The sequence below is a fragment of the Gaeumannomyces tritici genome (genome assembly GCF_000145635.1).
Source record: "Gaeumannomyces tritici R3-111a-1 unplaced genomic scaffold supercont2.4, whole genome shotgun sequence".
Lineage (NCBI taxonomy): Eukaryota > Fungi > Ascomycota > Sordariomycetes > Magnaporthales > Magnaporthaceae > Gaeumannomyces > Gaeumannomyces tritici.
Genome location: NW_008804548.1, coordinates 1,407,175 through 1,431,944, shown reverse-complemented (window position 1 = coordinate 1,431,944; position 24,770 = coordinate 1,407,175). Strand labels below are relative to the sequence as shown.

At 59.2% G+C, this 24,770-nt stretch overlaps 10 protein-coding genes across 10 annotated transcripts; 6 read left to right on the top strand and 4 right to left on the bottom strand.

Annotated features, from left to right (window-relative positions):
- The first annotated feature begins 123 nt into the window (after nucleotides 1-123).
- GGTG_07916 (vacuolar protein 8) lies at nucleotides 124-3,234 on the top strand. Its single transcript, XM_009225747.1, has 7 exons — nucleotides 124-626; nucleotides 688-773; nucleotides 842-962; nucleotides 1,041-1,154; nucleotides 1,238-1,483; nucleotides 1,561-2,310; nucleotides 2,392-3,234. Exons 1-7 carry the CDS (start codon nucleotides 596-598, stop codon nucleotides 2,721-2,723), a joined length of 1,680 nt encoding a protein of 559 aa, XP_009224011.1. The 5' UTR covers nucleotides 124-595; the 3' UTR covers nucleotides 2,724-3,234.
- Nucleotides 2,792-4,269, bottom strand: GGTG_07915 (hypothetical protein). The gene has a single exon (XM_009225746.1). The coding sequence runs from the start codon at nucleotides 4,107-4,109 to the stop codon at nucleotides 3,570-3,572; it is 540 nt and encodes a 179-aa protein (XP_009224010.1). The 5' UTR covers nucleotides 4,110-4,269; the 3' UTR covers nucleotides 2,792-3,569.
- Nucleotides 4,270-4,429: 160 nt separating this feature from the next.
- GGTG_07914 (hypothetical protein) lies at nucleotides 4,430-5,707 on the top strand. The gene has a single exon (XM_009225745.1). The coding sequence runs from the start codon at nucleotides 4,578-4,580 to the stop codon at nucleotides 5,613-5,615; it is 1,038 nt and encodes a 345-aa protein (XP_009224009.1). The 5' UTR covers nucleotides 4,430-4,577; the 3' UTR covers nucleotides 5,616-5,707.
- A 356-nt stretch (nucleotides 5,708-6,063) lies between these two features.
- On the top strand, nucleotides 6,064-8,273 carry GGTG_07913 (hypothetical protein). Its single transcript, XM_009225744.1, has 2 exons — nucleotides 6,064-7,011; nucleotides 7,096-8,273. Exons 1-2 carry the CDS (start codon nucleotides 6,358-6,360, stop codon nucleotides 7,927-7,929), a joined length of 1,488 nt encoding a protein of 495 aa, XP_009224008.1. The 5' UTR covers nucleotides 6,064-6,357; the 3' UTR covers nucleotides 7,930-8,273.
- Nucleotides 8,274-8,363: 90 nt separating this feature from the next.
- On the bottom strand, nucleotides 8,364-8,689 carry GGTG_07912 (NADH2 dehydrogenase subunit 14K; the record flags this gene model as incomplete). The annotated part of the gene is made up of 2 exons (XM_009225743.1): nucleotides 8,364-8,587; nucleotides 8,656-8,689. The coding sequence occupies 2 exons, from the start codon at nucleotides 8,687-8,689 to the stop codon at nucleotides 8,364-8,366; spliced, it is 258 nt and encodes an 85-aa protein (XP_009224007.1).
- A 454-nt stretch (nucleotides 8,690-9,143) lies between these two features.
- GGTG_07911 (hypothetical protein) lies at nucleotides 9,144-13,573 on the top strand. Its single transcript, XM_009225742.1, has 2 exons — nucleotides 9,144-9,709; nucleotides 9,782-13,573. The coding sequence occupies exons 1-2, from the start codon at nucleotides 9,494-9,496 to the stop codon at nucleotides 12,830-12,832; spliced, it is 3,267 nt and encodes a 1,088-aa protein (XP_009224006.1). The 5' UTR covers nucleotides 9,144-9,493; the 3' UTR covers nucleotides 12,833-13,573.
- On the bottom strand, nucleotides 13,513-15,715 carry GGTG_07910 (hypothetical protein). The gene is made up of 5 exons (XM_009225741.1): nucleotides 15,553-15,715; nucleotides 15,369-15,436; nucleotides 15,205-15,210; nucleotides 14,312-14,943; nucleotides 13,513-14,237 (listed from the first exon to the last, which is right to left on the bottom strand). The coding sequence occupies exons 1-5, from the start codon at nucleotides 15,615-15,617 to the stop codon at nucleotides 13,869-13,871; spliced, it is 1,140 nt and encodes a 379-aa protein (XP_009224005.1). The 5' UTR covers nucleotides 15,618-15,715; the 3' UTR covers nucleotides 13,513-13,868.
- Nucleotides 15,716-17,981: 2,266 nt separating this feature from the next.
- GGTG_07909 (hypothetical protein) lies at nucleotides 17,982-20,148 on the top strand. The gene is made up of 2 exons (XM_009225740.1): nucleotides 17,982-19,398; nucleotides 19,519-20,148. Exons 1-2 carry the CDS (start codon nucleotides 18,380-18,382, stop codon nucleotides 19,652-19,654), a joined length of 1,155 nt encoding a protein of 384 aa, XP_009224004.1. The 5' UTR covers nucleotides 17,982-18,379; the 3' UTR covers nucleotides 19,655-20,148.
- Nucleotides 20,149-20,916: 768 nt separating this feature from the next.
- On the bottom strand, nucleotides 20,917-23,648 carry GGTG_07908 (hypothetical protein; the record flags this gene model as incomplete). Its single annotated transcript, XM_009225739.1, has 1 exon — nucleotides 20,917-23,648. The coding sequence occupies exon 1, from the start codon at nucleotides 23,329-23,331 to the stop codon at nucleotides 20,917-20,919; it is 2,415 nt and encodes an 804-aa protein (XP_009224003.1). The 5' UTR covers nucleotides 23,332-23,648.
- Nucleotides 23,649-23,825: 177 nt separating this feature from the next.
- GGTG_07907 (hypothetical protein) lies at nucleotides 23,826-24,744 on the top strand. Its single transcript, XM_009225738.1, has 2 exons — nucleotides 23,826-23,944; nucleotides 24,019-24,744. Exons 1-2 carry the CDS (start codon nucleotides 23,932-23,934, stop codon nucleotides 24,579-24,581), a joined length of 576 nt encoding a protein of 191 aa, XP_009224002.1. The 5' UTR covers nucleotides 23,826-23,931; the 3' UTR covers nucleotides 24,582-24,744.
- Nucleotides 24,745-24,770: the final 26 nt, after the last annotated feature.

Sequence of the window (24,770 nt, the reverse complement as noted above, 5' to 3'; positions counted from 1 at the left end):
TGGCGTGGACCCCTGCTCCTGCCGCCTGGGCCCCAGCAGCCCGCCCACCACGGCGATCGCAGTTGACACTCACGCCTGGGACCAGTCACCAGCCAACTATCCTTGTGCACGGGCCCTCGTCATTCTCACCTTCCAGGCTCCGACAACCCAGGCACAGAGCAGCTACCGAGCGCGCAGGCTTTTTGGCCGGTGCAACCGACGGAGCAACCCACGGCAACCCAAGTTGCTGCTTCCAGGGCCGCTGCAGTCCAACGCAATCCATGCAACTTCCTAATCCACCAGCACGGCAACAACGCACCTTGATTCAACGACCCGGCCCTCTGTCCCGATAACACTCACCACATCCTGCTGCCGCCCCCAGTTTTCCACCGTGCAGCCGACGCCCGCCATCAAACCCTCACTCGCTGCATCCGCTCGACGCCCGCAGCCATCGTTTTGATCACGAGCTGCCCGGCCGCTTCCCGACCTTTGTGCCCTCTGCGGCCCGGTGTCGGGCTCCCGCGAGGTGGATACCTAAAAACGAGATTCCGCGAATCCCTTCAGGCTCGGTCCTACCTGACGCCGCCAGTTCCAGCACGCCACAGCCGCAGCCGAGATGGGTGTCTGCACATCATCATGTTGCGGAGGTGCGTCGACGCTCCTCGGCTCCATCACTCGCTTGCCTGCATCGCTGACTCCAGACAACAGGGTCCGCCCGCGAGGGTCTCTACGAGCCCGCCCTTGCCGACAACGAGCGGGAGGCTGTCGCGGACCTCCTCACCTACCTCGAGCATGTCCGTATCCACGTCTCGATCGCTCTCATCGCACTCGCTCGCCAGACGCCTTTGCTGACCAGACACAGAGAAATGAGACCGATTTCTTTTCCGGTGAACCACTGAGGGCTCTTAGCACGCTCGTCTACTCCGATAATCTCGACCTGCAGAGGAGTGCTAGCTTGACCTTCGCCGAGATCACAGAACGAGGTACGCCCCGTCCTTCGTCCTTTCACATATTTGCCGTCCTCATCCTACGTCGTACTAATGCCGTCGTCGTCTCCCCAGATGTTCGTGAAGTCGACCGGGATACGCTTCACCCGATACTGTTCCTCTTGGCCAGCGAAGACCTCGAGGTCCAGCGGGCTGCCAGCGCTGCTCTGGGAAACCTTGCTGTCAATGGTAAGGTTCCGAGCCTATCGCCGATCTATATGCCCTTCCCCTACATCTTGGTAGGAAAAACTGCTGACGCGTCGCGCAACCAGCCGAGAACAAGGTCAAGATCGTTTCGCTCGGCGGACTGAGCCCCCTCATCCACCAAATGTGCTCTACCAACGTCGAAGTCCAATGCAACGCAGTCGGATGCATTACGAACCTGGCGACGCACGAGGAGAACAAGGCGAAGATTGCCAAGTCGGGCGCCCTGGGCCCTCTGACCCGACTTGCTAAGTCTAAGGATATGCGGGTGCAGAGAAATGCCACCGGGGCTCTGCTCAACATGACACACTCGGGTATGATGCGACACCCTGCCACTTCTGCCTTATGAAATAACGTCGATGGGTCGTGAAGCTGAGTGTATCTGCCACAGATGAAAACCGACAACAGCTCGTCAACGCCGGGGCGATTCCGGTCCTCGTCCACCTCCTGACTTCGTCTGACGTCGATGTCCAATATTATTGCACAACGGCCCTCAGCAACATAGCAGTGGATGCTACGAACCGCGCCAAACTGGCTCAGACAGAACCGAAGCTTATCCAGTCTCTCGTCTCTCTGATGGAGTCGTCATCGCCCAAGGTACAGTGCCAGGCTGCGCTGGCCTTGCGCAACCTCGCGTCCGATGAGAAGTACCAGCTCGACATCGTCCGCGCCTCGGGACTCGTGCCTCTTCTACGCCTGCTTCAGTCATCCTACTTGCCGCTCATTCTCTCTGCCGTCGCCTGCATCAGGAACATTTCGATCCACCCCCTAAACGAGTCTCCCATCATCGAGGAGGGCTTCCTCAAGCCCCTAGTCGATCTTCTGGGCTCCACGGATAACGAGGAAATCCAGTGCCATGCCATCTCGACTCTTCGGAACCTCGCTGCGAGCTCGGATCGAAACAAGGCACTAGTTTTGGAGGCTGGCGCTGTCCAAAAGTGCAAGCAGCTTGTCCTCGATGTTCCGAGCACCGTGCAGTCTGAGATGACTGCTGCGATCGCGGTTCTGGCCTTGAGCGACGATCTGAAGCTCACCCTGCTCAGCCTGGGCGTCTTTGACGTTTTGATACCCTTGACGCAGTCCACCAGCATTGAAGTCCAGGGCAATAGCGCAGCCGCGCTGGGTAATCTTTCGTCAAAAGGTGTGTTATCCATTCCGTCAACCCGCCGATGTTGAAGCACAAAAAAAGTATAGTTCAGCCCACTGACCATCCCTGCGCCAGTCGGGGATTATTCCATGTTTATCCAGTGCTGGACCGAACCCGCTGGCGGAATCCATGGCTATCTTAGTCGGTTCCTGGCGAGCGGCGATGCTACATTCCAGCATATCGCCATATGGACACTTCTCCAGCTGCTCGAGTCCGAAGACAAGAAGCTCGTGGCGCAGGTGGGCAAATCTGAGGACGTCGTCGACATGATAAAAGAGATTGCCAACCAGCCCGTCGATTCGGACAACGAATATGATGACGATGACGAAGGCGAGGTGGTCAATCTTGCACAACGCTGCCTCGAGCTCCTGGGGCTTGGATCCTCAAAGTCCCACATCGAGGGCTGAGGAACCACGGCTGTACCTGTCATCATGCAATCTGACAGGCCCCTATTCACCCTCACTTTATCTCTTTACTCACATCTCAGTGTTCTCCACTTTGGCTATCATCCCTACGGCATCCTCTGGACATGAGGCGGGCACGGTGTTTGTGGCGTATCCAGTCTTCTGTTTTCTTTTCTGTTCTATCCTCCCCCTTTTTTTCCTTCTCATGCTCTCTTATTTTGTTTTCATACCTCCGCCTGTGCTGGGAGTGTGAAGATCCAACCCCTTTCTATAATAGTGCAACGTTTGGGCTGCCACTTTTATAGGTGCGGAGAAGGTACAGTGGCCTCGAGCGTAGAATGACCAGGCTGATATTTGTGCTCGGTCCGCCGGCAAACCTCTTTTCCTTTCTCCCTCTATTTATCCACCTTCTTAGCCCACCCCATTTGTTATCTATCCTATCGTTTCTGGACTGCATACAGGATGCTATGAAGGCGGCGGGCCTAGTGAATATACTCTTTCTAGATCCTCCCCACGTGCACAAACCCGCGTGCTTCGCCGTCGCAAGCCTTGCATCGTGAGAATTTTTCTGTGACCAAGCAAATCGATCGGCGATACCCACCATGGGAGCTCTGTTCTCGGCCATTTGCTTGCCTGTCTCTATGCTCATCAGGTGAAGACCAAGCTTCCAAGCCCGACGGCCCCGAATGGGATTTTCCATAGCCTCATCGGGGAGACGCTTGAGTGCTCGTGGAAAAGCTCCCTAGACTTGCTTCAAACCGCGAGGCGGTGCGCAGTCTACAAAACTAGGCGCTTCGGGGCAGCTGGTGCGCCCAAAACACTATGTGTCCAATGCGACTCGGCTTCGGCTTATCGGGGGCCCGACAGAGGATTCTCGATCCATTGGAAGTCGGACCAGTGCTGGTGCTTGGCGATGATCTTGCCCTGTATGAGGGCCAGGGGCAGCGGGCCCCAGTGGCGCGAGTCCCTGGACACGGGCAGGTTGTCGCCGACGACCCAGCAGTGGCCCTGGGGCACCTGCAGCATCTTGTCACTGCCACTCTCGGGCGAGTTGATGAGGACATAGTCGCCGGGCATGCCGACGACGCGCTTGACGCCAAAGGACTCGCGCTCCGTCGGGATCTTGAATACGACGACGTCGCCGACGCCGACGCCCCTACCGCGCCGGTGCTCCTTCTTGATCAGGATCGAGTCGCCGACCAGGTCGAACAGAGGCAGCATCGAGGGCCCCGCGGCCGAGTCGAAGGCGTAGAGGTGCGCGAAGAACATGTGGAAGGCCGCGATGCCTTGGACGGTCCAGACCGAGGCGCGGATCGGGTTCCGGTACCGGCTCCACAGGACCCGGAAGGGTTGGGTGAGCCGCGAGCCGATGCCGCCTCCAAACGACATTTTCCGCTCACCTCTTTTTTGCTTTTCTCTCTCTTTTATCAGGTCTTAACTTCCGGGTTTGGATTGCCTTCCTGTTGTGCTGCGTTTCGCAGAGTCTAGGTAGTCTATGCTGGTTCTGGATTCATCCGCGCAAGCATCACATATCTGTTGTGCCAGCGAGGGTGAGTGGTGATAAGGTGAGCTTCCGACATGAGCTTGCTGGTGGTGCCTGGATTCATCAGCAGGGGTAGGTCAATCGGCAGCTAGAGAGACCCCTGTCTGCACCACCCACCCCTCAGGCAAGCCCCACATCTGACGCTTTTCTGGGGGCCGGCTGCCAAGCTGCTTCGTTCGCCGCAGAATCTTGCACAACTTTGTCAAGCTCGAACCGGCCACCATCCGAGGCCTTTGTAGATTCAGGCAGCAGAGCCCAGAAAACTGCATCGGCCGGTCGGACAGAGCCCCTCCCTTCTCGCAAACACCAACGTCATGCTCTGTCCGAGAGCACTCAGTGCGGCCCCGCGGCCCTGCCTTGTGCGCCACATATACGCTGCAAAGTGTCGACTACCAGCAGATTATTCCGGATGGCGGCCCCCAGCAGCATGGACACAGCCACCGCCATCACAGCAGCAGTCGCGTGGCTTCAAGAAGCGGGGCTCGTTCAAGCCGAGGGTGCAGGGCGTGGTGATAACGACCTCGACAGGAGAGGCGGAGCGGGCTGGCGCAAGAGGTTACGGCCCCAAGGGCGCATATGGGCGGGATAAGGACAGACGGAAGAAGACGGCGACGACGCTCCTCGACAGGGATCTCCTCGATTACCCGCTCATCCACCTCAAGGACAATGAGGCGGGGACGCTCTCGGAGCCCATGTCGCCGGAACTCCTGCTCGACGGCATGGATCTCGAGACGGATACGCTCGTCTGCGTATACCTCCCGTCCACCTCCAACGCGGGCGTAAACGCTGCGGCCGAGGCCGAGTCGGACGACGAAGAGACAGCCGAGACGGACGAGACACCGGAGACGCTATCCAAAAGGCCGTCGATCCCGATCTGTGCCATCATGAACAAGGAAAAGTACCTGGAGCACGTCGAGAACGAACGCAAGGAGCAGCGGATCCGGGACCTGGGCACCAAGGAGCTCGAGATCGGCTGGACCATCGACCAGCACGACCTGGGCCACAAGGTGCGCAGGCTGCGCGAGTTCCTGGGCAAGGGGTACACGGTGCGGGTCATGTTTCTCCAGAGCAAGAAGAAGGGCAAGAAACGCTCGGCGAACAATGAAAACGACAATAGCGCTGCGGAGGTGGTCCGAGCCTTCGAGGAGGCCGCCACCGAGGTGCCGGGCGCAAAGCAGTGCAAGAGGCCAGAGGGTAGCATGGACCGCACATATATTCTGACGTTTGACGCCCCAGGAGTCAAGAATTGGAAGATGGCCAAAGGTGCTGCTGCACAGTCTGCTGACACAGATAGCACTACCGACCCGGACAGTACTGCCGAGGATGGCGCTGCCAGCTCCTCGTCTGCCTAGACCATCCGGGCGGTTGGGTATCAACGGGATTATGTCGTAATCTATCTGATGTATGAATATGACATATGAGAAAATCAGCACGAGGGACATCGAAGCAATCGTACAGATGAACCGCTTAGGTTGATATTGAGGTTGTGCCTCAGGTCACAGCCCCGACATCACAACCACTAATGTGGCTAACCCCGCCTTCATGAAGTGTGATACCCCCCTCTTAAACTTACCGACATCTACCAAGGGTTATATGGTAGAAGCTATGTTTGACTTGGATCAATCGACTGTACAAGTACCAGCAACGTTGCGCGCTACCAATTTGGCACACGGCTCAACGACAAAGAGCACCAGTTGCTTCCTTGGCCTTCAATTGGCGGAACAAGAGGGGTGTGTGTCAATCAACTCGACCTGGCTTTACTGTGGCGCTCCCCATGCGGGGCAGCTGCAGCTCACCATACAAGGCGCAGCCCGTGACTCAACTTCATAACTTCACATTAGACTTGATTTCTGAACGGCACTACTCGGGCCATATTTTCAATCCGGAAAAAGCAAAGGAAAACGGTATTGAAAGCGAAAGAGAAAAAACCAGTCACCCTACTAGGAGAATCCCTTGTCTGGCGCATAAACTCATTGCCTGGCGCATCGATTTTGTGGAGAAAGACACCTCGGCGCACAAGACGACGAGTTCCGCGCCAGAGAATCGAGGTGCAGGGGACGGCGGTTCCAGGACGCAGGAGGACACACATCCAATATGAGCGCAGTCGCACCAACAGGTCCAACTCCGGAGACGGTCCAGGAAAAGACGCCGTCCGTGGAAAAGACCGTTCCGTCCACAGAGAAGCCAGTAGCCGCGGCGGCAGCACCAGCGGCTCTTGGTGGCACCAGCGGTGCCCCCGCCGTGCCGGCCAAGAAGCAATCGGCCGCGGCAGAGGCCAAGGCCAAGAAGCAGGCCGAAAAGGCAGCCCGGCGCGCCCAGGCCATCGCGGCCAAGACCGGTCCTCCCGGGGCCGGGGGTCCCGCCCCCGCCGCCGATGCGCCTGGCGGCGCGGCGCAGCCCTCTCAGCAGGGCGAGGGCGGCAAGGGAGGCGGCAAGACTAAGGCCAAGCAGGAGGGCGGCGGCGCCACGGGCGCGTCGAGCTCGGCGCAGAGCGGGCGCGGGAAGCCGGCCGCGAGCGGTGCCAAGAGCGGCGCCCTCGCCCCTCAGGCCGACAAGGAGAAGAAGAGGGAGGCTAAGCCGCTGGTGCCGGCCTGCTTTGCGCACATCCCCGTCGCCAAGAGGATCGCGCTCCCGGATGTGGACAGGGACGTCCATCCCACCGTGCTTGCGCTTGGTCAGCAGATGGCTACTTTCACTCTGAGGGAGAACATGGACAGGCTGAAGGGGACGCTGCTGGCTTTCAAAGAGGTAAATCCGAATCTTGACGGGGGGCGCTGGCGCTTGATGCCGCGGTAGCTTTTCGGGGCCCGTCGCTAACAGTGCGACAAAAAGGTCCTACGCTCTTATGAGGCACCGGCTGGGAATGCCTTCTCGAGGCATTTTGTCCCACATGTGCTTAACCCCCAGATCGAGTACCTGGCCGCGTGTAGGCCCATGTGCTTCGCCATGGGCAACGCGATCCGTATGATCAAGACTCACGTTTCGGGTCTGGATATCGACACCTCGGACAAGCAGGCGGTCGAGTCGCTGTGCGAGACCATCGATACCTTCATCGAGGAAAAGGTCCACTACGCCGAGGTCATCGTGACGAAAAACGCGGCAGCCATGATCGCCGACGGCGACGTCGTGCTCACCTACGGCCACCACAGGCTCGTGCGCAAGGCCATCCAGCTGGCCCGGGCCGCGGGCAGGCGATTCTCCGTCGTGGTCGTCGAGGACCCCTGGGGCTCGGGCCGCGACCTGGCCAAGCTCCTGCGCGGCGGCGAGCTGCTGGGTGTCTCATACGTGCCGTGCCTGGTCGAGCTCGGCAGCGTGCTCCGGGCGGGCACAAAGGTGATGCTGGGCGTCGAGTCCGTCTTTGCAAACGGCACGCTCTACGCGCCCGCGGGCACGAGCGACGTTGCCGCCGCGGCCTCGGCGCTCGCGCTCCCCGTCGTGGCGCTCTGCGAGTCCATCAACGTGGACCGCGACCGCGTGGCCGTCGAGCCGCTCACGTACAACGAGGTCGACCCGGACAGGTGCTCCGAGGCCAGCTTCCGGCTCCTGTTCGACACCACCAGGGAGAAGCACGTGTCCGTCCTGGTGACCGAGTACGAGACCGAGACCGGGAACGCGCCCAGCGCGTCGGTCCTCGCCATTCTAAAGAAGCAGGAAGATCCGAACTAGAGGGCGGGCCGTGATCCGTAATGAACAAGACCGCAATAGAAGATTTCTTGGTTGATTTCATGCTTTTTGAAAGACAACATTGGGGGCAAAATCGGCCGGAGTAGTGAGGTTTCAAGAGCGGATAAGAGGCACTTATTGGCATCTAGGGGCCAGGTATGGGCGGTATTGGGAAGGGCATTTCGAAAAGTCCACATGATTCTATCTCCTTAATGTATTTGTAGTTGCGGCGTGGGTGGTTTAAATGGACGGTAGATCACCATAGTCATTCTGAAGGCAAAATTTGCTAGCGGGCCACAGCCTCTCGGGCACCCACTGCATTCGGTTTGAAGAGATATGATGTGTACCCCCTGAATTTCCTTGGGCATTAGCGTGTAGGTACATATGCACGCCCACCGTCGCGCTGCTCTCCCTCTGCCAGAATCCGCTCTTCAAGCCTAAGCCTGCTGCTGCTCCTGCAGGCGCGCCGCTCTCCTCGCGCGCTTCTCCAGAAGGGCCTCTTTCCTCTCCGTCAGCACCGCCGTCTGCCTGTCGTCGACCGTCTGGAGCCAGTAGCCGAAGCTGCCCCCGACGCCGGCGAAGACGGGCCAGGCCCAGAGCGACTGCCTGTTGAAGAGCGGCCTCATCTCGAGCCCGAGCTGCCATCCCCGCACGGCCACGCCTTTGAGCGGGGGGAGGGAAAGGTTAGCCTGGGAGGCTGCTTGGTGAGAGGGGAATGCGTCTACCCACCGAAGCCGGACCAGAAGACAATCCTGTGGACCATTTTGGAGGGTTTAGGAGGAGGGGGTTTGTTCGTTTCACTGTATTGCGGGGACGGGGGCCTTTAGCGGTCGCGCGGTTTACCTACGCGACGGAGCGGTGGTTCGTTGTCTTGGTCGACGGGCTTGGCTCGAATCGGGGGGCTCGCCCGCTGTGGCCGGGAGTGAGTTTGTTGTGGTGGCGTGGGATCACGAGGTCCGAAGCTGCGGGCTGCCTTGTCGTCGTTGATTGAACCGGCGGGCAAGTCAGTCGGTCGAGCTCACCTCACAGCAAGATGGGAATCAATTGGGCTCTGATTGGCTGTCGGTTGAGCCTCCATCGGGGATTCAGTTTCTCCCTAGACCGCTGACATAACGGTGCATGGACCGGGGCCCTTGGCTGCGAGGGATCGCTGCGGGACCCACCTGTCTCGAGCGTACCCTTGTTCAACCTGCAGACGCGAAATCGGCTCCTGCATTTCATTGTGCCGCTTCGCGACAAGCCTCCGACGCCCTTCCAGTTCTCATCAGATGGTCGGTCTTTAGTCGCGCCGTCACCACTACCACACTGCCTCGAAGGGGCATGAAGATGGCCCGGGAGATCATAGTTCAATACTACTCCCGAATCTAAACTGTGGTTGTATTTGCCAGAAACTGGTGCCCACCAGGGCGTTTCTCGCGCCGCAGTCCTGATTGGAACTTGATCACAGCGGGCCTCACCACCATCTCAGATCGCGAACTCAAATATCGAACCGTCACAACCCGACCCTACGCCTCACCCACGTCATATCTGCGACCCAACTCAAACTCCGCGATCAACCCCGATTTACATGGTCGCTGTCGCCGCAATGCCTGCGGCGGGAGAGCATGTCGCTGTTGGCAACTCGTCCACTCTCAAGGCGCCTGTTCCGCGATCGTTCAAGGCATCCGATCTTCCGCTCTCCTCTGCCGTCCGCTCCGCTGTAGACGGCCTCGCACACGGCTTCAAGAAGAAGGGTGGTTACGATTCCATTCGGAAGCAAGTTTGGGAGAAGTTCGAGGCTAGCGTAGGTTTTCTTATACCAAACCCTCCGCCTAGCGGTCGCGCAACAACCAGCTTACATCTCCCACATGCTCAGGACTATGAGGCACAAATCACAAAAGCCATACTCGAAATTGCCGAGAAAGAGATAGAGCGCAACCCATTGCAGCTTCTCACAATCGACCGCGGGAAGGCCGCAGCCCTTATCGACGGCGCCGTGGACCGTAGCGATGTCTACCAAAAAGCCGAGTCCCTAATCGAAAGCTTGATCGATTCCCGCGCAATCGAGGACAATATCCGCGAACTCCGCCGTGCCGAGATTGGCGACGAGGCCGCCGCCGCAGAGCAGGTGCGCGGGTCCAAGACCGACGCCGAGTATGCAGCCGACCGGGCCGCCCGCCAGGCGGAGCGCGAACGGGTGAGGGAGGAGCTCCGCAAGGTCGAGCTTGAGAAGTGGAAGCTGAAGCAGGACATTCTTCAGAAGGAGGAGCTGCGAAAGCGCGAGGAGGAGCGCGCCGCCCGTGAGGCCCGCAGGAAGGAGGAACGCGAGAAGGAGGAGCGCCGTGAGAAGGAGCGCGAGGAGAGGCGCAAGCAGCGCGAGCGCGAGCGGAGCAAGGAGCGCCGCGAGAGGAGCAAGGAGCGCCGCGAGAGGAGCAAGGAGCGACGCGAGAGGCGGGATCGGGAGAAACGGCGAGAGAGTCAGGATGGTGTACGTGACCGCTCCCGCCACCAAGAGAGGTCTCGTCATCGCGATCGATCTCGTCATCGGGACGGCTCTCGGCATCGCGATAGGTCTCGGCACCATGACAGGGACCGGGATCGGGACAGGGACCGTCATCGCGATTCTGAGCGTGAGCACGACAGGAAGAAGAGCTCCAAGGAGGATGGCCGCCGAGAGCATGGTGAACGGGCCAAGAAGGCACTGTCCAAAGAAGAGCTCGAGCGCTTAGAGGCGCAGGCGATGGAGGACCTGCTGCGTGAGAGCACGACGGATACACCCAAACAGCCTGAGCTAGAGATGGACGAAACGCTTGCTCCGCCCCCAAGGAAAGCAAAGCCTGCATCTGCCATTTTCGTGCGCAAAGACTCGACGGTCGAGACCAAGGCGACTCCGGAGGCGAAGAAACCGCTCACCCCTGCCCCCAAGCCCGATATAAAGGCTCCAAAGGAACCAAAATTGGCTCCGGAGGTGAAAAAGCCAACCACGCCTGCGCCGAAACTCGATGCGCCTAAGCTTGGGGTGAAGCCTGTCAAGGATTTTAAGGGGGTTGTCGATATCTCAAAGCCACCTACTCCAGCATCCAAACCGGAGCCCAAGGCCGTGAAGGAGTTGAAGATGAGCTCAGATCCAAAGCCAGCCTCGGTGAGCAAGGATCTAGCCGTTAAGAAAGAGACAGTCCCAGGAACCCCTCGGGATGACTCTAGCCGGCCTCGGAGCCCCAAGCGTGCATCTGATTGGGACAAAGAGAAGGAGAAAGAGAAGGACAATGGAGCATCCACAAGGCCCCCCAGTCGTCATAGGGATCGGAGCCGTGAGAGGGATGGGGGTCGCGACAGAGGTCACAGCCGCGATAGGGACCACAGCCGCCACTCTCGGACTTCACGCGCAGACGACAGGCGACGCAGGGACCGCAGGTCAAACTCCCCGAGGAGCAGGCGCGAGAGCCGCGGCTACCGGGAACGAAGCCGGTCCAGGGCAAGACCGGACCGTCGCGACGACCGGAGAGATGGGAGCAAGTCTCGCGCGCGGGGCGATCGGCGAGATGACCGGCGGGACGAGCGCAGGGATAGAAGTCGCTCGCGGCGGCGTGAGCGGAGCCGCTCTAGAGCGCGTTCTGCTAGGCGGACAGCTCGCAGCAGCTCCAGGCACGTTGGTTCGGATAGGCGAGACAAGGACCGAGCTGTGTCTCCGACTCGTTCTATCCGGCGGCAGCGTAGCCGATCTCGAGCGAGATCTCCCAGGCGAGACAGGAGCAGATCTCGGGACCGAGCACGGCCACACCGAGACCGTACACGATCGCCAGCTCGACCTGACAGGCGGGATACGGACCGGAAGGGCGCCGACAAGAGGGATGGCGACAAGATGGACATCGACAGGAAAGCTGTCGAGAAGAATGCCGACAAGATGGATATCGACAACAAGGTTGCTCCCAAGAAGGACGCAAGCACTAAGGAACTCGGCAAGGACCTTGACCGCAAGGTGGCCGATAAGAAATATGCTGAGAAGAAGGAGCCGGTAGAGAGTCGGTCGAGGATCGAGCTCAAGACTGCTGTAGAGACCTATGGATCCCTTGGAACGAAGGCGGGGGATAAAAAGGCTGCTAGCGAGAAAGCGGCTCCCATCGATACGAAGACGGTTGCGGCCAAACCCATCTCATCTGCCAAGGAGGTGGACAAGCGCGCTGTCGACAAGGACAACAGCGAGAAACGGCCTTCGAGCCACAGAGACCGGAGTAGATCTACCGGTCGGTGTGGCAGAAGCAGGGAACGCAGCCGCTCCCCCCGACGTCGGCCCTCGTCGGCCTACAGACCACCCGCCGGTCTCGATAGGGATGGAAAGGAGGAGTGGAAACAGGAGGAGGTCCGGAAGCGTGAAAAGGAGGCCAAGGCATATCTCGCGGCCCAGCGAGATGGCCGAGGCAGGGGTAGCCCCCGTGGCCGAGACAGCTCCGTCTCTAAGCTAGACGACGCGCGGCCCAGCATCGGCGACCGCTCGCCCGAGATTGATCGCTATGTACCATCTGACCGGCGCGGCATCGACCGACGCACGGTAGCCGACAGGGATCGCGACCGAGACCGTGATCGTGACCGTAGCAAGGATCGCGAGAGGGCTCGAGATCGAGACCGGGACCGAGATCACTCCCGAGATCGCCACCGAGACAGGGACCGAGATCGGGATCGCGATCGCGATGATAGGCGCGACCGACGCCGCAGCCGTTCCCGAAGCCGCAGCCCACGCAGAGATCGTGGCACCGACAGCTATCGCGACCGTGACCGAGACCGCCGTGACCGCGATCGCGATCGTGATAGGGACCGGGACAGGGACCGCCACTCGCGCCGAGAGCGGTCCAGGAGCACCTCGGTCAGGCGGCGCCATCGGGACCGCAGCCGGAGCAGAAGCCGTCGGCGGAGCCGCAGCCGGGGCTAGAAGCCTCGGCGCTCCAGCGGCACAACCACTCCCACCGCCACCACGGCCGCCGCGAGGTCGAGGCTTGCTCCGCCCGCACCCTCCATTACTCCCTTCGCCATCCCCATCTTCCGGCCTCCTCCCGCACCGATACCGACTGGTCCCCGCGCCATGGCACAGATGTTCCTGCCCGAGATGAGTCTGCAGGACCGTATCGTCATGGGGCAGCGGGCTCAGTCGCAACGCCTGACCAAGCCCCGGGGCGGGGTGCAATAGATGATTGGCGGTATGGGCTTGCTGGGAATATGCTACAGCCCTCAATCAGTTGAGACGGCGTCTTTTTTTCTTTTCTTTTTCTTCTTTTTTCCCCCCCTCTCGTTTGTTCTTGAACATGGGGTCTCTGGTGCATTGTAAGACTACCGATTACCTTCGTGAGCTGTGTGACAGATCTTTGTCTGCGTATATATTGCCTTGTCAGTCACCCGGACACCCAACAATCTGGCGTCAATTCGTGAGGAAATTGACATGATACCCCTTTGTTGGCAACTATACTGTACTATATACCATAGAGTAGGTTGTTGTGTGTGTGTGTAAAACTTTTTGTCGGAGCCGATGTTCACTTACTTGACCACGACTAAACGTCTGATGGGGTCTTGGATTCTGTCGTGCCCAGCAAAAGTCACTCGCAACGCAGACCGACGTATGTGTCCAAACTCCGTGTTTCAACGATGTCTATTGCTCTCTTTAAACGCCTAATTCGCCACTTATGATAATTTTGAGGTCTATCGTCTATAATCAAGTGAAATAGGGAGAACTCTCAACTCTGAGAAAAGTCGCATGTGTCCTCGTCCCATTCCCCTCACCGGGCCAAATGGAGCTAAAACGAAAACATCAAGCCCAAATGAAAATCATTCGTCACCAATCCCATGGTACATGTATGCGTCAGAGTCGAGGTACAGGGTATTAAATTTACAATCAAAGAAGAACCCAAGGATATAAAAGGATATCGGCTCAATAGTCAAAAGATGGGCCACGGTCAAGGATTGCGCCTGGCTCGCTACCACAGGCCCATGAGCGTCTTGTCGGCGCTCGCCTTGCCGTCATAGACGAAGCCAATGACCAGCATGCTGACGATGAGGAGCGAAAGGGTGGCCATGAGACCGCGGCGAGCAACGGGCGAGAGGCGGGACTCGTCGAACTGGGGAGACGTGAACAGGGAGTAGGTCCACTTGAACGAGCCGAGGAGCCGCTGCTCGATCACGTCCCAGCCCAGGCTGTAGTAGGTCAGGCCGCCGAGGGCGACAGAGTAGCCCAGGAACTGCAGGAAGCTGACATGCTCCGACCAGAGCAGCACGGCGACAACAATGAGGAGGATGTTCTTGAGGATACCGGTGAGGGTGAGAACCAGAGAGGATGTCTGGCCGATCTGTATGGATTGAATTTTCGATTAGTCTTCTTGGCTTGGCCATTGACAATGGTGACTGCATGAGAGCAACATACCAGCATGACACTCGCGACGTTCAGAAGGAAGGCCACAAGAGCGTTCAGCATAAGCACAACGACGCCGGTGGTGAAGACGGCGTCGAAGCTAAAGGTAGAACCCTCCACGCAAAGCGCGACAAAGAAGTTCATGACAGCGCAGACGGGGGCGTAGTAGTAGAGCGAGACGAGCGGGTCCATCTTCTGCTGGTCGGCGTCGCCGGCGAGCATGACCTCGATCATGGTCAGGCGCAGGGCCTCAAAGACGATGCCGCCCATCTGGTAAAAGACGCCAGTCCAGCTGAACTGGATCTCGCCGAAGCTGGCGATGCCGACGCCGAGCACGATAACACAGACGTTGGCAAAGACCCTGGCTGAGGGCTCTTTGAGGCGCCAGGCCCACGACAGCAGCAGGACTACGACGGGGGCGGCGGCCTTGAGCATCTGGATGAAGGATACGGAGAGGTACATGTACGTCATGTTTGAGAAGACGAGCGAGCCCGAGTAGAGGAGGCCGATGGGCACGATGCTACGCAGGTAGATACGGCCGTTCATCTTGACCTTCTTGCGGCCATCGATTAGCGTCGTGGTGCGCGCCAGCAGCTGCGTCGCCACGACGGAGAAGATCATGTGCCAACATGTTAGGACGACGGCTGTGGAGAGCGAAAAGAGTTAGTCGGCCACACGACAAGAAGGCTCGTCTCCCCGCGCACAGAGAAAAAGGCTGGGCCTTTGGCGGGAACACCGGGCGTAGGCTCGTGCAAGCTCCATTCCTCGGAGCCGTGCTTGAGCGACGGTCCAGAAGCAAGTGCCGGCCATGTGGCACGGAAAGCCGCCACTCCTGGGGGTGCACGGGAGGTGGGGGAAGGCCGGGTTGGGCGCGCGGGCCAGGCCCGGGCCGTTCATGTACGTACGGTATTCTGCACGACAGCATGTGACGTCAGCAAGTAGTTCGGACAAGCACAGGCGCAACCAAGCATTGCGGAGGCTGGGGTTGGTGTTGCGCGGAGGCTGGGAGCTGTGGGAGGAGAGGCGGGCGGTGGGAGAGGGAGAAGGGGGGCGTGAGTGCAGCACATACTGAAGCCAGCCTTGCCGATCAGGTACTTGTTGAAGAGGATTGTAGTGTTGGAAAAAAAGATCCAGCTCCTGAACGGACAGGTGCCCCGGACGATTAGCAGGCCGACCAGAGGTGCGGAGAGCACGCGCTGGTGGGAGCCAGACTTGCGCGACAGGCTGTGAGGAGCATGCGAATGGCAGCATACCCAATGTAGAAGGCGGGATGTAGGCCGCGGGCGCTGGGCGCCTTCTCGACGGTTGGCAGCGACATGTTGAACCTTGATGGGGGTTAGATTCACGGGTGCTGGTGCTGGCTGCTGGCTGCTGGCTGCTGTCGTCTTGTTGGCAGATTTGTAAGTCAGGAGGGCAGACGAGCGACACGCTCGCAGTCGCGCGCAGGACGGGCGGTGGAGTGGTCTTCGCCGGCGCGGGTGAGGGAAGGAGAGCACGGTGGGATGGATGCCTGGAGTGGGCCAGCGACAGGAAGGCTGACGTCGCTGTCGGATCCTGAGCCACGAGCGGCCACCACCCCCTCACACAGCAAACGGAGGTATCCAATGATATGGGCTGACCCCACAAGAAATCTGACAGGCCGCCCGTGATGGGCCTTCCAAATCGAGAAGTGTACGAGGGAAATAGGTAATTCCAGGGCCTCCGATGCGTTGCGGGCCAGGAGGATGGGACTTTAGTAGAGCACAGAGAGCATGGTGAGCGGTCGGATCGAGGCTCATCCCTTTGAGTGCCGTTCGGCCCAGGTCGCCCGGATTTGGAATGTGATCAGCAAAAGCACCCCTGTTTATTGCTGTGACTTGGGGGTACGGATTTTCGCCCTACGTGATTTTCGCAGTAAATTCAAGCGCGATGTACCGCTTTGTCACAATGATTTATGCTGGTACTTCTATCACGGGCTAATGAAGGCGCACGCGGAAGTACCGAAAAAACAAACATTTTTATTCGCCAACGCACGCAAGATCAGCGACCGGGGCCCGATAAGGGGCTGGTCCTCAATCCTCAATTTTTCTTCTTTTTTTAGACGTCATATGGGCTGTCCAGGTACCCCTGCCACTTCGGCCCACGATATGCTGCCGACCAGCCGACCCAAAGTGACATTTCCGATCAGGCACAGAACGCCAAGCCCAGTTTCAGAGGTTTTTTTTCTCCCTTATTTGGTCTTCTCGTGTGGGGAGCCTTTGTATAACACACGTTTGCTGCCTACCTATCTTCCTTTTCGGTGATTTTTTTGTCAACCAGCACGCAATGTCCAACTTCCTCACAGCAGAAGCTAGCATATTGCGACAAGCGCGTGATGCGTGTGGTGGCTGAGACTGGCGGATTGCGCGCCCTGCCGATAAGAGGCCTACGGAGTAGCACCGATGCGCTTGCGCCTTTCGGGCGGCGGCTGAGACGAAGTGTGGCGTTGAAGAATTTCCGCAGCTGCAGTCATGCAGCCATGCAGCCATGCAGCCATTACAGGGCCTGCAGCGCCGCTCTCGTGCATGATACATGTTGCTGATACACGTTGGGTGCCCAGTGGCTCTGTGGCACCATCCCTTTTGCGGAAGCAATGGCAATGGCAAAAACACCATCTCCATGACTTTTAATTTCCCCGCCCTCGGTCTATCCGTCACAAACCCTCCGGCGCCCACTCGGCGAAACAGCTCGGGACTAGTCTTACCTACCGGACTAGTCTTACGTCGGGTACTATCGCTAAGACTTGCGGCTGCCTGGCGCACGGCCTCGCGACAGCGCCTGGAGGATGCGAGCGGATGGGTGCAGAGGCAATCTTGGGGCTGGCGGTGAAGAGCAAGACAAACAGTAGGTTGGCTGGGGTCTCTGGAAACACCAGCCCGGGCCAGAAGCCTGGGCTGTGATTGGCGCCGGGTTAGATCTTTTGGTGTGCTGGTTTGTTGCTGTGAGTGGTGGCCGCGGATCGGAATCCCTGTGCCATTCCACAAATGGCTGTCTGCTCAGCAATGTCAGATCCACCATGCCACTCTGCTCGCATTCCTGTCCTCGCATGTGTGTGGATGTCGGTCAGCACGGCGCCCACGCCCAGCCTTAGCCTTGGTGGCTGCCATGCTACCCCTCTACTGGTTACACTCACCAATCACACAACACAGAAAATTACAGGTGTCCAGGATCACAAACACTAGCGCGGTGGGTCTTGGTGGTACATCAGTTTGGCTTGTTTTCCAAGGGTGTTTGTGATCCTGGACACCTATACGGCTCAGCTCCTTTATCCGCTGTTCTGGATGGAACCCGAGTGGACGGCTGCACGGTCCACCATTGGCAAACATGACAGGCCGCCCATTCCCTGCGTCAGCCCCCAATCCTGGTCCCTGGCTCGACCTGACGGGAGGATCGACCTTCCCGGGAAGTACCCCCCCGTACCTACTATCTAAGTACCCACGTACCCACGTACTCAGGTACTACGCACATACGAACATGACTTCGGGGCTACGTGCTCCACGGTACCCGGTTTCGCCCTTTTGCTTCTGAACCTCCTCCCTTGGCGTCACCACGTCAGCCGCAGGTAGCTTGGCGAATGATGGTTCGATTCTGCAATGCCCATCCCTCCCCCTGGTCTGGCCCCTTCACACACCCTTTTGCAGCCTTATCCAGACTTGACAAGATAGGGAATGTGCGGGATGGGCCACGAATTGGCGCCTGTGGAGTTTAATTCCCTTCTGGCCGTGGGCCCCCGTTCGTCGCACCCATCGCCCTGCCCTCGCCTTCGCCTTCTCCTTATTATCGCGTGTAGCGCAACAAGGTTGCTCGCCCAGCTCCTTCACTAGCCTTACCTCTTCTTTTCTTCCTTTTCCCTCTTCCTTCCAGCCCTGAAGGTACCCCCTTCTAGTCACTCATTTCTCCTCTCCTTCTCCTCTTTTCTGGTCCGCCTTCCCTCTTCGCTTGCGGAACGGATTCGTCGAGTTTTTTTTCCCCCTCTACTTTTCTTTGTAATTTTATCTCCACCAATATCACCGTCGCAAACCTCCACAACTCGCCCTCACGTCTCTGACCCCCACCGCCACAATGGGGAGGGCACTTCAGAACCATTCCGTCAAGTACCTGTCGGCGGCCACCCTTCTGGTGTTTATCTGGTTCGTCTGGAGCCTGGGACTTCGCAACGAGGCCCAGGAAAGGCTCGCAGGCATCGTTCCCAGCGTTGGGACAGATGCCAGCCACAAGGAGCCCCCAAAGGCGTCGCCCGAGCAGCCTTCGCACGAGGCTTCTAACGAGGCTCTCAAGACCAAGCCATCCGGCGCTCCCCACCCCGATATCCTCGATGAGGCGGCCGCCAAGCAGTACTGCAACAACTATCGTCTGCACCCATTCCCGCGCGACCGCGTCGCCTCGCGCAAGATCTACGACCTGCTGCTCATCAACACTGAGTTGGAAATACTCGACGTCCGAATGGGCCAGATGGCGCCGGGCGTCGACTATTTCGTCATTCTGGAGTCAGACACGACCTTTACCGACAAACCCAAGCCGCTCCACGTCGAGGAAAACTGGGCCCGTTTCCAGCAGCACCACTCGCAGATGATCCGTCGCACCATGGATCTGACGACGGGCGACTTCAAGAAGACGTGGGAGCGCGAGTCCGCCTCGCGCAACGCCATGTATAGCCAGGTCATCCCCTTCCTCACCGGCCAGGAGGAGGCACACACCGACGATGTTCTGCTCGTTTCCGATGTCGACGAGATGTTCAAGCCCGAGACCCTCAAAGTCTTCCGCAACTGCATCATCCCCGACAAGGTCACCACCCAGTCGGACCTCTTCTACTACTCGTTCCAGTGGGTCAACGAATACGACTGGATGCACCCCCAAGCCACCATCTACAAGGGCAAGGACACAGTTCTTCCCCAGGACCTGCGCACCCACGGAAATGAACACATGATCCTTCACGACGCCGCCTGGCATTGCAGCTACTGCTTCCCCACCGTTGCCGAGATCGTCAAGAAGATCACTAGCTTTTCGCATACCGAGATGGACAGGCCCGAGTTCAAGGACCCCGTCAAGATTGTCGAGCGAGTCCGCAATGGCCGCGACATGTGAGTTTCCCATACATTGCCGCGCCACGCGGCGTCAACTCTGGTGGCTGCAAAGTCGTCTTGTTCCCTCTTTGACTCCTCCTTTCAGTTATACTGACTTATGTTTGTGCTCGTCACAAGGTTTGAGCGGAGCAACTGCACGCGCGTCGAGCATAATAAGGACGTGCCCGAATTTGTTATGAACAACCGCGAGAAGTACGGCTATATGCTGGATCGCGACCCTCCCAACGCCAACTTTATTGACTACACCCCCTGAGCTAGTCGCAAGCGCCAGTGGTATGCAAAACTATGGGCTTTGACGGGTCCAACTCAATTACGAACCATCAAGGCATCAACTCGCGCCCTGACATATGGCGTATCTAATGGGCATTTCCCCCACCTAATGTGTTGTACAATCTTGGCTCTGCTTTTGTCCAGAGCCGGGTGTATGTCAGGTCTGGCTTCAGGTCCTGTCATTAGCACGACCTCTCGCGGAGGGGCGCCCGTTGTTGCTGATCATCCGTAGCCGTTCAGGCCAGTTTTCTGTTCCCATCCATGTGATTTGGGCTTGCCTGTGCGATGATAAGGAAGAAAGAAGGGGGAAAAAAGGTTAGAGTTTGATGGTTGTCTTTCGAGCTGATGATGATGTATGAAATGACATCAAGGGGTGGCACCACACGCGCCAAGGGAAAAGAGAAAAAACAGAAAAGGATCAAAGTTCACACCATTCTGCGGTCCATCTTGGTACTCTTGGTTGAGGTGTTTATTCGCCAAAGGTCTTGGGTGTTCCATGGCCTGCCCTTGTCGCGGGCCGGCACGCGTTCATCATGTGCAGGTGCGGTCGGGAATCCCCTGTTTGACGTAGATTGGGGAACTCTGGATTGGTTGGCAAACAAATCTTCCCAGGTGCTTCCTCGTAACCCCTACCCGCCGGTAATACCCGGCATGGCAGGAACGGCCAAGCCTTATTGTGGACAAATGTGACGTTGGGTTCCAAAACCACGACCTGACAAGGGGAAACAACAATCGCATACCGATTCCGGCAAGAAAGGGCAGGGCCGTGGTGTCCCCTTTTGGGTTTTCCCCCTTGTCTGATTGCTTGAATCGTTAATAACTCCCCTCCATTATAGCTCATCAAAACCCGAAGGTCCGGCCCGTGTAGTAGGGGAAAGGGTTGGTTTCCATATCTGCTGCAACGTTTCAGGGGGGGAAAAGTATAAAAAAGCAGCAGGGCCAGTATTCCAAGCTCCAGAACTCCGAATGCTATGCGACACCCATGTGCGGGCATAATGACACGAGTCGAGACAAAGGGAGAACAAGGAAATCAAGCATGTAAAAGAAGACATTTATAAGAAAGAAAAAACAAACAGAAACCTCGGCAGCATGTCATCAACCATTCCCCAAGGCACGATGCAGGTATTCTAGACCGGTTGAGAATCGATCGGGAGCTGCAGTGCTGTGTGAACTACCCATATAACCAGCCCACTCGAGCGTCGCGCGTCCCCCGTTTTGCCGCTAGCGCGCTCGAATACCAACAGCTCATTCACCCGGCGGCAGCGGCACGCCCTGCGCCTCCGCTAGCGCCTCCACGTCGGCGGCGCCGTCGCGCGGGGCCGGGGAGAGGGGAGGTGGGGTCGGATCCGCGCCATCATCTCTAGCGGCTTTTTGGCTGCTCGCCTCGTCATCGTCCGCATCATTTTCACCCTCTCCGTCCCCGACCGAGACGCTGATCGGCGAGTCGTTGGCCTCCGAGGTCAAGACGGGCACGGGGTCGACGCAGTCGTAAAAGAGCATGAAGACGCCGCCCTGCGATAGGACAACTTCCTCTGAAACCTTGGTGACGTTTTGGTCGCTCAGCCGCCACCAGTCCGCATCTTCTTCTGCCTCCTCAGGGTCGCTGGACGGATTCTGAGATGCCGGCTGGGCTGAGGCATCCTCTTCGGTCGAGACCACCGCTTTGTCGCCGCTATGGACATGGCCGTCGGGTGCTAGGTTTGGGGGTGCTGCCACCTTCTTTTCGTCCGAACCGCCTGAGTGTAGCTTTCCTGGGCGGGGGTGTTTCCTGTAACAAATATAGTGACCGTTCTCGTGACGCCCCTGATGGGTCACGACGGCTCTGAGCTCGTAGATTGGCCCTGTTATTTTGGACTTATTAGGCCCAGCGACCATGGATATCGTCGGGTCGAGAAGCCACTGTTCCTCCTCCTCATCCTCGCCATGCTCATCGTCTATAGGCGGTGGGAGCTTCTCGATCTTCTCAAGGTCCTGCTCTTCCTTCCCCGCGGGTGAGGCGACTCTGGGCGGGGGTTTACCGGCACTACCCAGGCACCAAGGCCCAAGGTCCAGGAGCATGGGGAAACGGACAGAAGCCAGGTTCTTGAACATCTGTCCCGTATTCTCGTCGAACACAGAGCGGTTCATGTGTATGACGAGGCTCTGCGGACCGCGCGCAACCACGGCCTGCTTGGTTTTGGTCGAACCGATCTTCTTGCTGATCTGGCAGCGTCGCGAGATGGTCTCCTCCTCAAAGTCGTCCTCCTCCAGCGCCTGCTCGATGGCGGCGGCGCGCTCGACGACGGTCGGTGGCGCCTTGTCTACGCCTATGCGCTTTATCACCATGTCCATGAGCCGCCGGGCCTCGAGGAGCGTGCACCTGCCGCACTCGACGCCGGGGATCCTCTCGACGCGCGTGTATGCGTCCAACCGCTCGTAGAGGTCGTGCTCGCGACGATCCATCCCCAGGCTGAGCGTGATGCAGTTAAAGGGGATCATGGACAAGCCCTCAGACCAGCCGCAGGCCACGCAGGCCACACGCTGCGCTGTCAGGCCCTCGAGCGGATTGCGCAGCGCCGCGGCAGGGCCGCGACCCGGGCACGGGCCCGACTCATCACCCCCGGGCTTGCGCAGGGTAGGCAGGCTCTGGTAGCCGCTGTCGTCGCTGTGCTGGCTACCCAAGTTGGGACTGAAACCGTCGTCCGAGGGCTGCGACGTGGCCGTGGTGGTCGGCGTTGCTGCTGCTGCTGTTGTTGTTGTAGTGGTGGTGGGTGAGGATACTGTGGCGGTCGGTGATGATGGTGGGGAAACTGTCGCAGCGCAGTCTCCTAGGGCGTCTCCTAGAGCGTCTCCCAGTCCACAACTGTTCCCTCGAAGCAGTCGGGCGGCCTTGGCAACCTCGCTGTCGACCTCGTCCAGCAGCTTCGAAAAGTACTCCTGCGCATCCTGCTGCTGCCACGTGCTCATGTTCTTGAGCACGGCCGGTGTCCAGAGCGTGCTCCCATTGTTCCCGGGGGCGTTGAGGTCCGATATCAGCTCCAGCAGGGTGCCCGCCGTCTTTGCATTGATGCCGCTGCCAGCATCCCCCTTGGCCTCCGCGACGGTCGCCGGCGCGCCCAAGTACCCCGGCAGGGGCTTCAGCGACGCGAGGCCCTGGAGGATGCTGTTCTGGTAGCACGAGTTGCTGATGTTCCCCAGCCCGGCAGGCCGCGCGCAGTCGGACTTGGCGAAGCCGAAAGAGGCCCCGGGGCGGCGGCCGGCCTGGGACACCGAGGCCATGATGCCGCCGGGGATGCCGGCATCCAACCCCAGGATCCTCCGCAGGGCCTCGCTCTTGGCCGCATAGATGGCGGGCTGCATGGGCGCGGGGGCTTTCTTGGGGTCGCGGGGGAAGAGCGGCGGGTTCAGCCAGCCGTCGATGGCGAAGAGGAGGCGGGCGGGGACGAGGGCGACGACGGCGTCCCAGACGCACCGGACCAGGCCGGGGAGGATGTGGTGGGGGTTCGGGCCCCAGCTGAAGAGGGCGGTAGCGACGAGGACGAGGAGCGGGACGAGGACGCTGGGCTCGTACAGACGGTCGAAGGTGGAGCTGCTGTCATGGGCGGCGGCGCGGGAGCGGTAGCCGCGAACCAGGCGCTCGGAGGGGTGCTGCCTCGCGCTCCAGGGGTCGCGGGCGTTCATTATGTGGAGGGGTGTCGGCCGTCGGTTGAGATGGGGGCGGCGGCGAGGGTTGGAGAGCTTGCAGCGATGGCGGCGTGGTGGCAGGCGAGAGGACAGGCGCTTGGGAATGAACGACGGGCTCAGGCGACGGCCCGGCCCAGGTCGAGGGGTGCGAACAAGGGCGACAGTCGAGTGGGATTGGATATCTCCATGACACCTAGCGCAGGGCGTGGGCTGCTGGCGGAGGGCTCCCCGAGCACACAAAGCGATTGACGACAAGGATCAAGCCAAATTCTACGGGTGGGCAGCAGGCGGAGTTGTCGAGTCGGCAGGGCGCATGCGACAGCTGCGAGCGTGGCCAACAGACAGTTCAGGCAGTTGCATGCAAGCCCCAGCCAGCCCCTGCCCGGTTCCAATTAAAGCACCAAAAGCGGACTGTCCAGAGTGGGTGCTGACCAACCAGCGGCTTGTGGGGGGAAGTCGCCAAAACTTTAGCGGTCAGCGACGGCAAAATCCCCGGCGGCACCAAGTTTGGGACCCCTCCTCCACTAACAGGGACTTTTTTCGGCCATTGAACAAGACGGACGGTCGAGAAACAAACCCGACCGGAATCGCAAAGTCATGGCTAAAAACGGCAAGCAGACACACCCCTTGCGCTGTCGTTTCCCCGCGCTCGCGCCCAAGTGCTAACAAAACCCCCCGCCGCAGCCCCCTCAAAACACTCGCGGGCCGCCAGGAGGGCGACGTCGCCCAGCATCGACACGGACAAGTCGCTCAAGAACGTCAAGCCGCCGGCCGAGCCGGCCAACCAGCGGCCCGCCGTGCTGGCGGCGCAGCACGGCGCGGGCGTGGGCAAGAAGGGCAAGTCGGGCCGCAAGGCCATCCCGAGCTCGCGCGCGCGCCGCCGCCATGAGAAGGGGATGGATCGCGCCGAGGCCGTCATGGACCGCACCCTGTCCAAGATCGAGAAGAGCAAGGGCCAGGCGCGCACAGTTCAAAGCAGGCGCAAGGCCTGGGACGACATCAACACCAGCGCCCTGGCCGCCGCTGCGGCAGATGGCGACGACGACGAGGCCGCCAGGCCGAAGAAGAAGAAGACGGCAAAGCAGCTCCAGGCCGAGGCCGAGCAGGCGCTTGTTGATAAGTTCTACAACGATGATGGCGATGAGGATATGGATGGGGCGGACAGCGACGGCGGGGAAACTCGGCCTGCGGCCGCTCCTCAACCAGGGGCCACCGCGGCCCGTGATGATGACGAGGAAATATTATGAGCACACCATTACTGCCTCTTTGCTTTTTACTGTGGGGAAATCGGCGTTGAGGGTTATGTCACGGGAACCGGTTATCTTGTTTTTTTTTTTTTTTTTTGCTTTCTCGTAGGGTTGGAAGAGCCTCTGGCATTGAACATGTTCACGATCTGACCAAGGTAATGAGCGCCGAGACGCATTCGTATATACAAC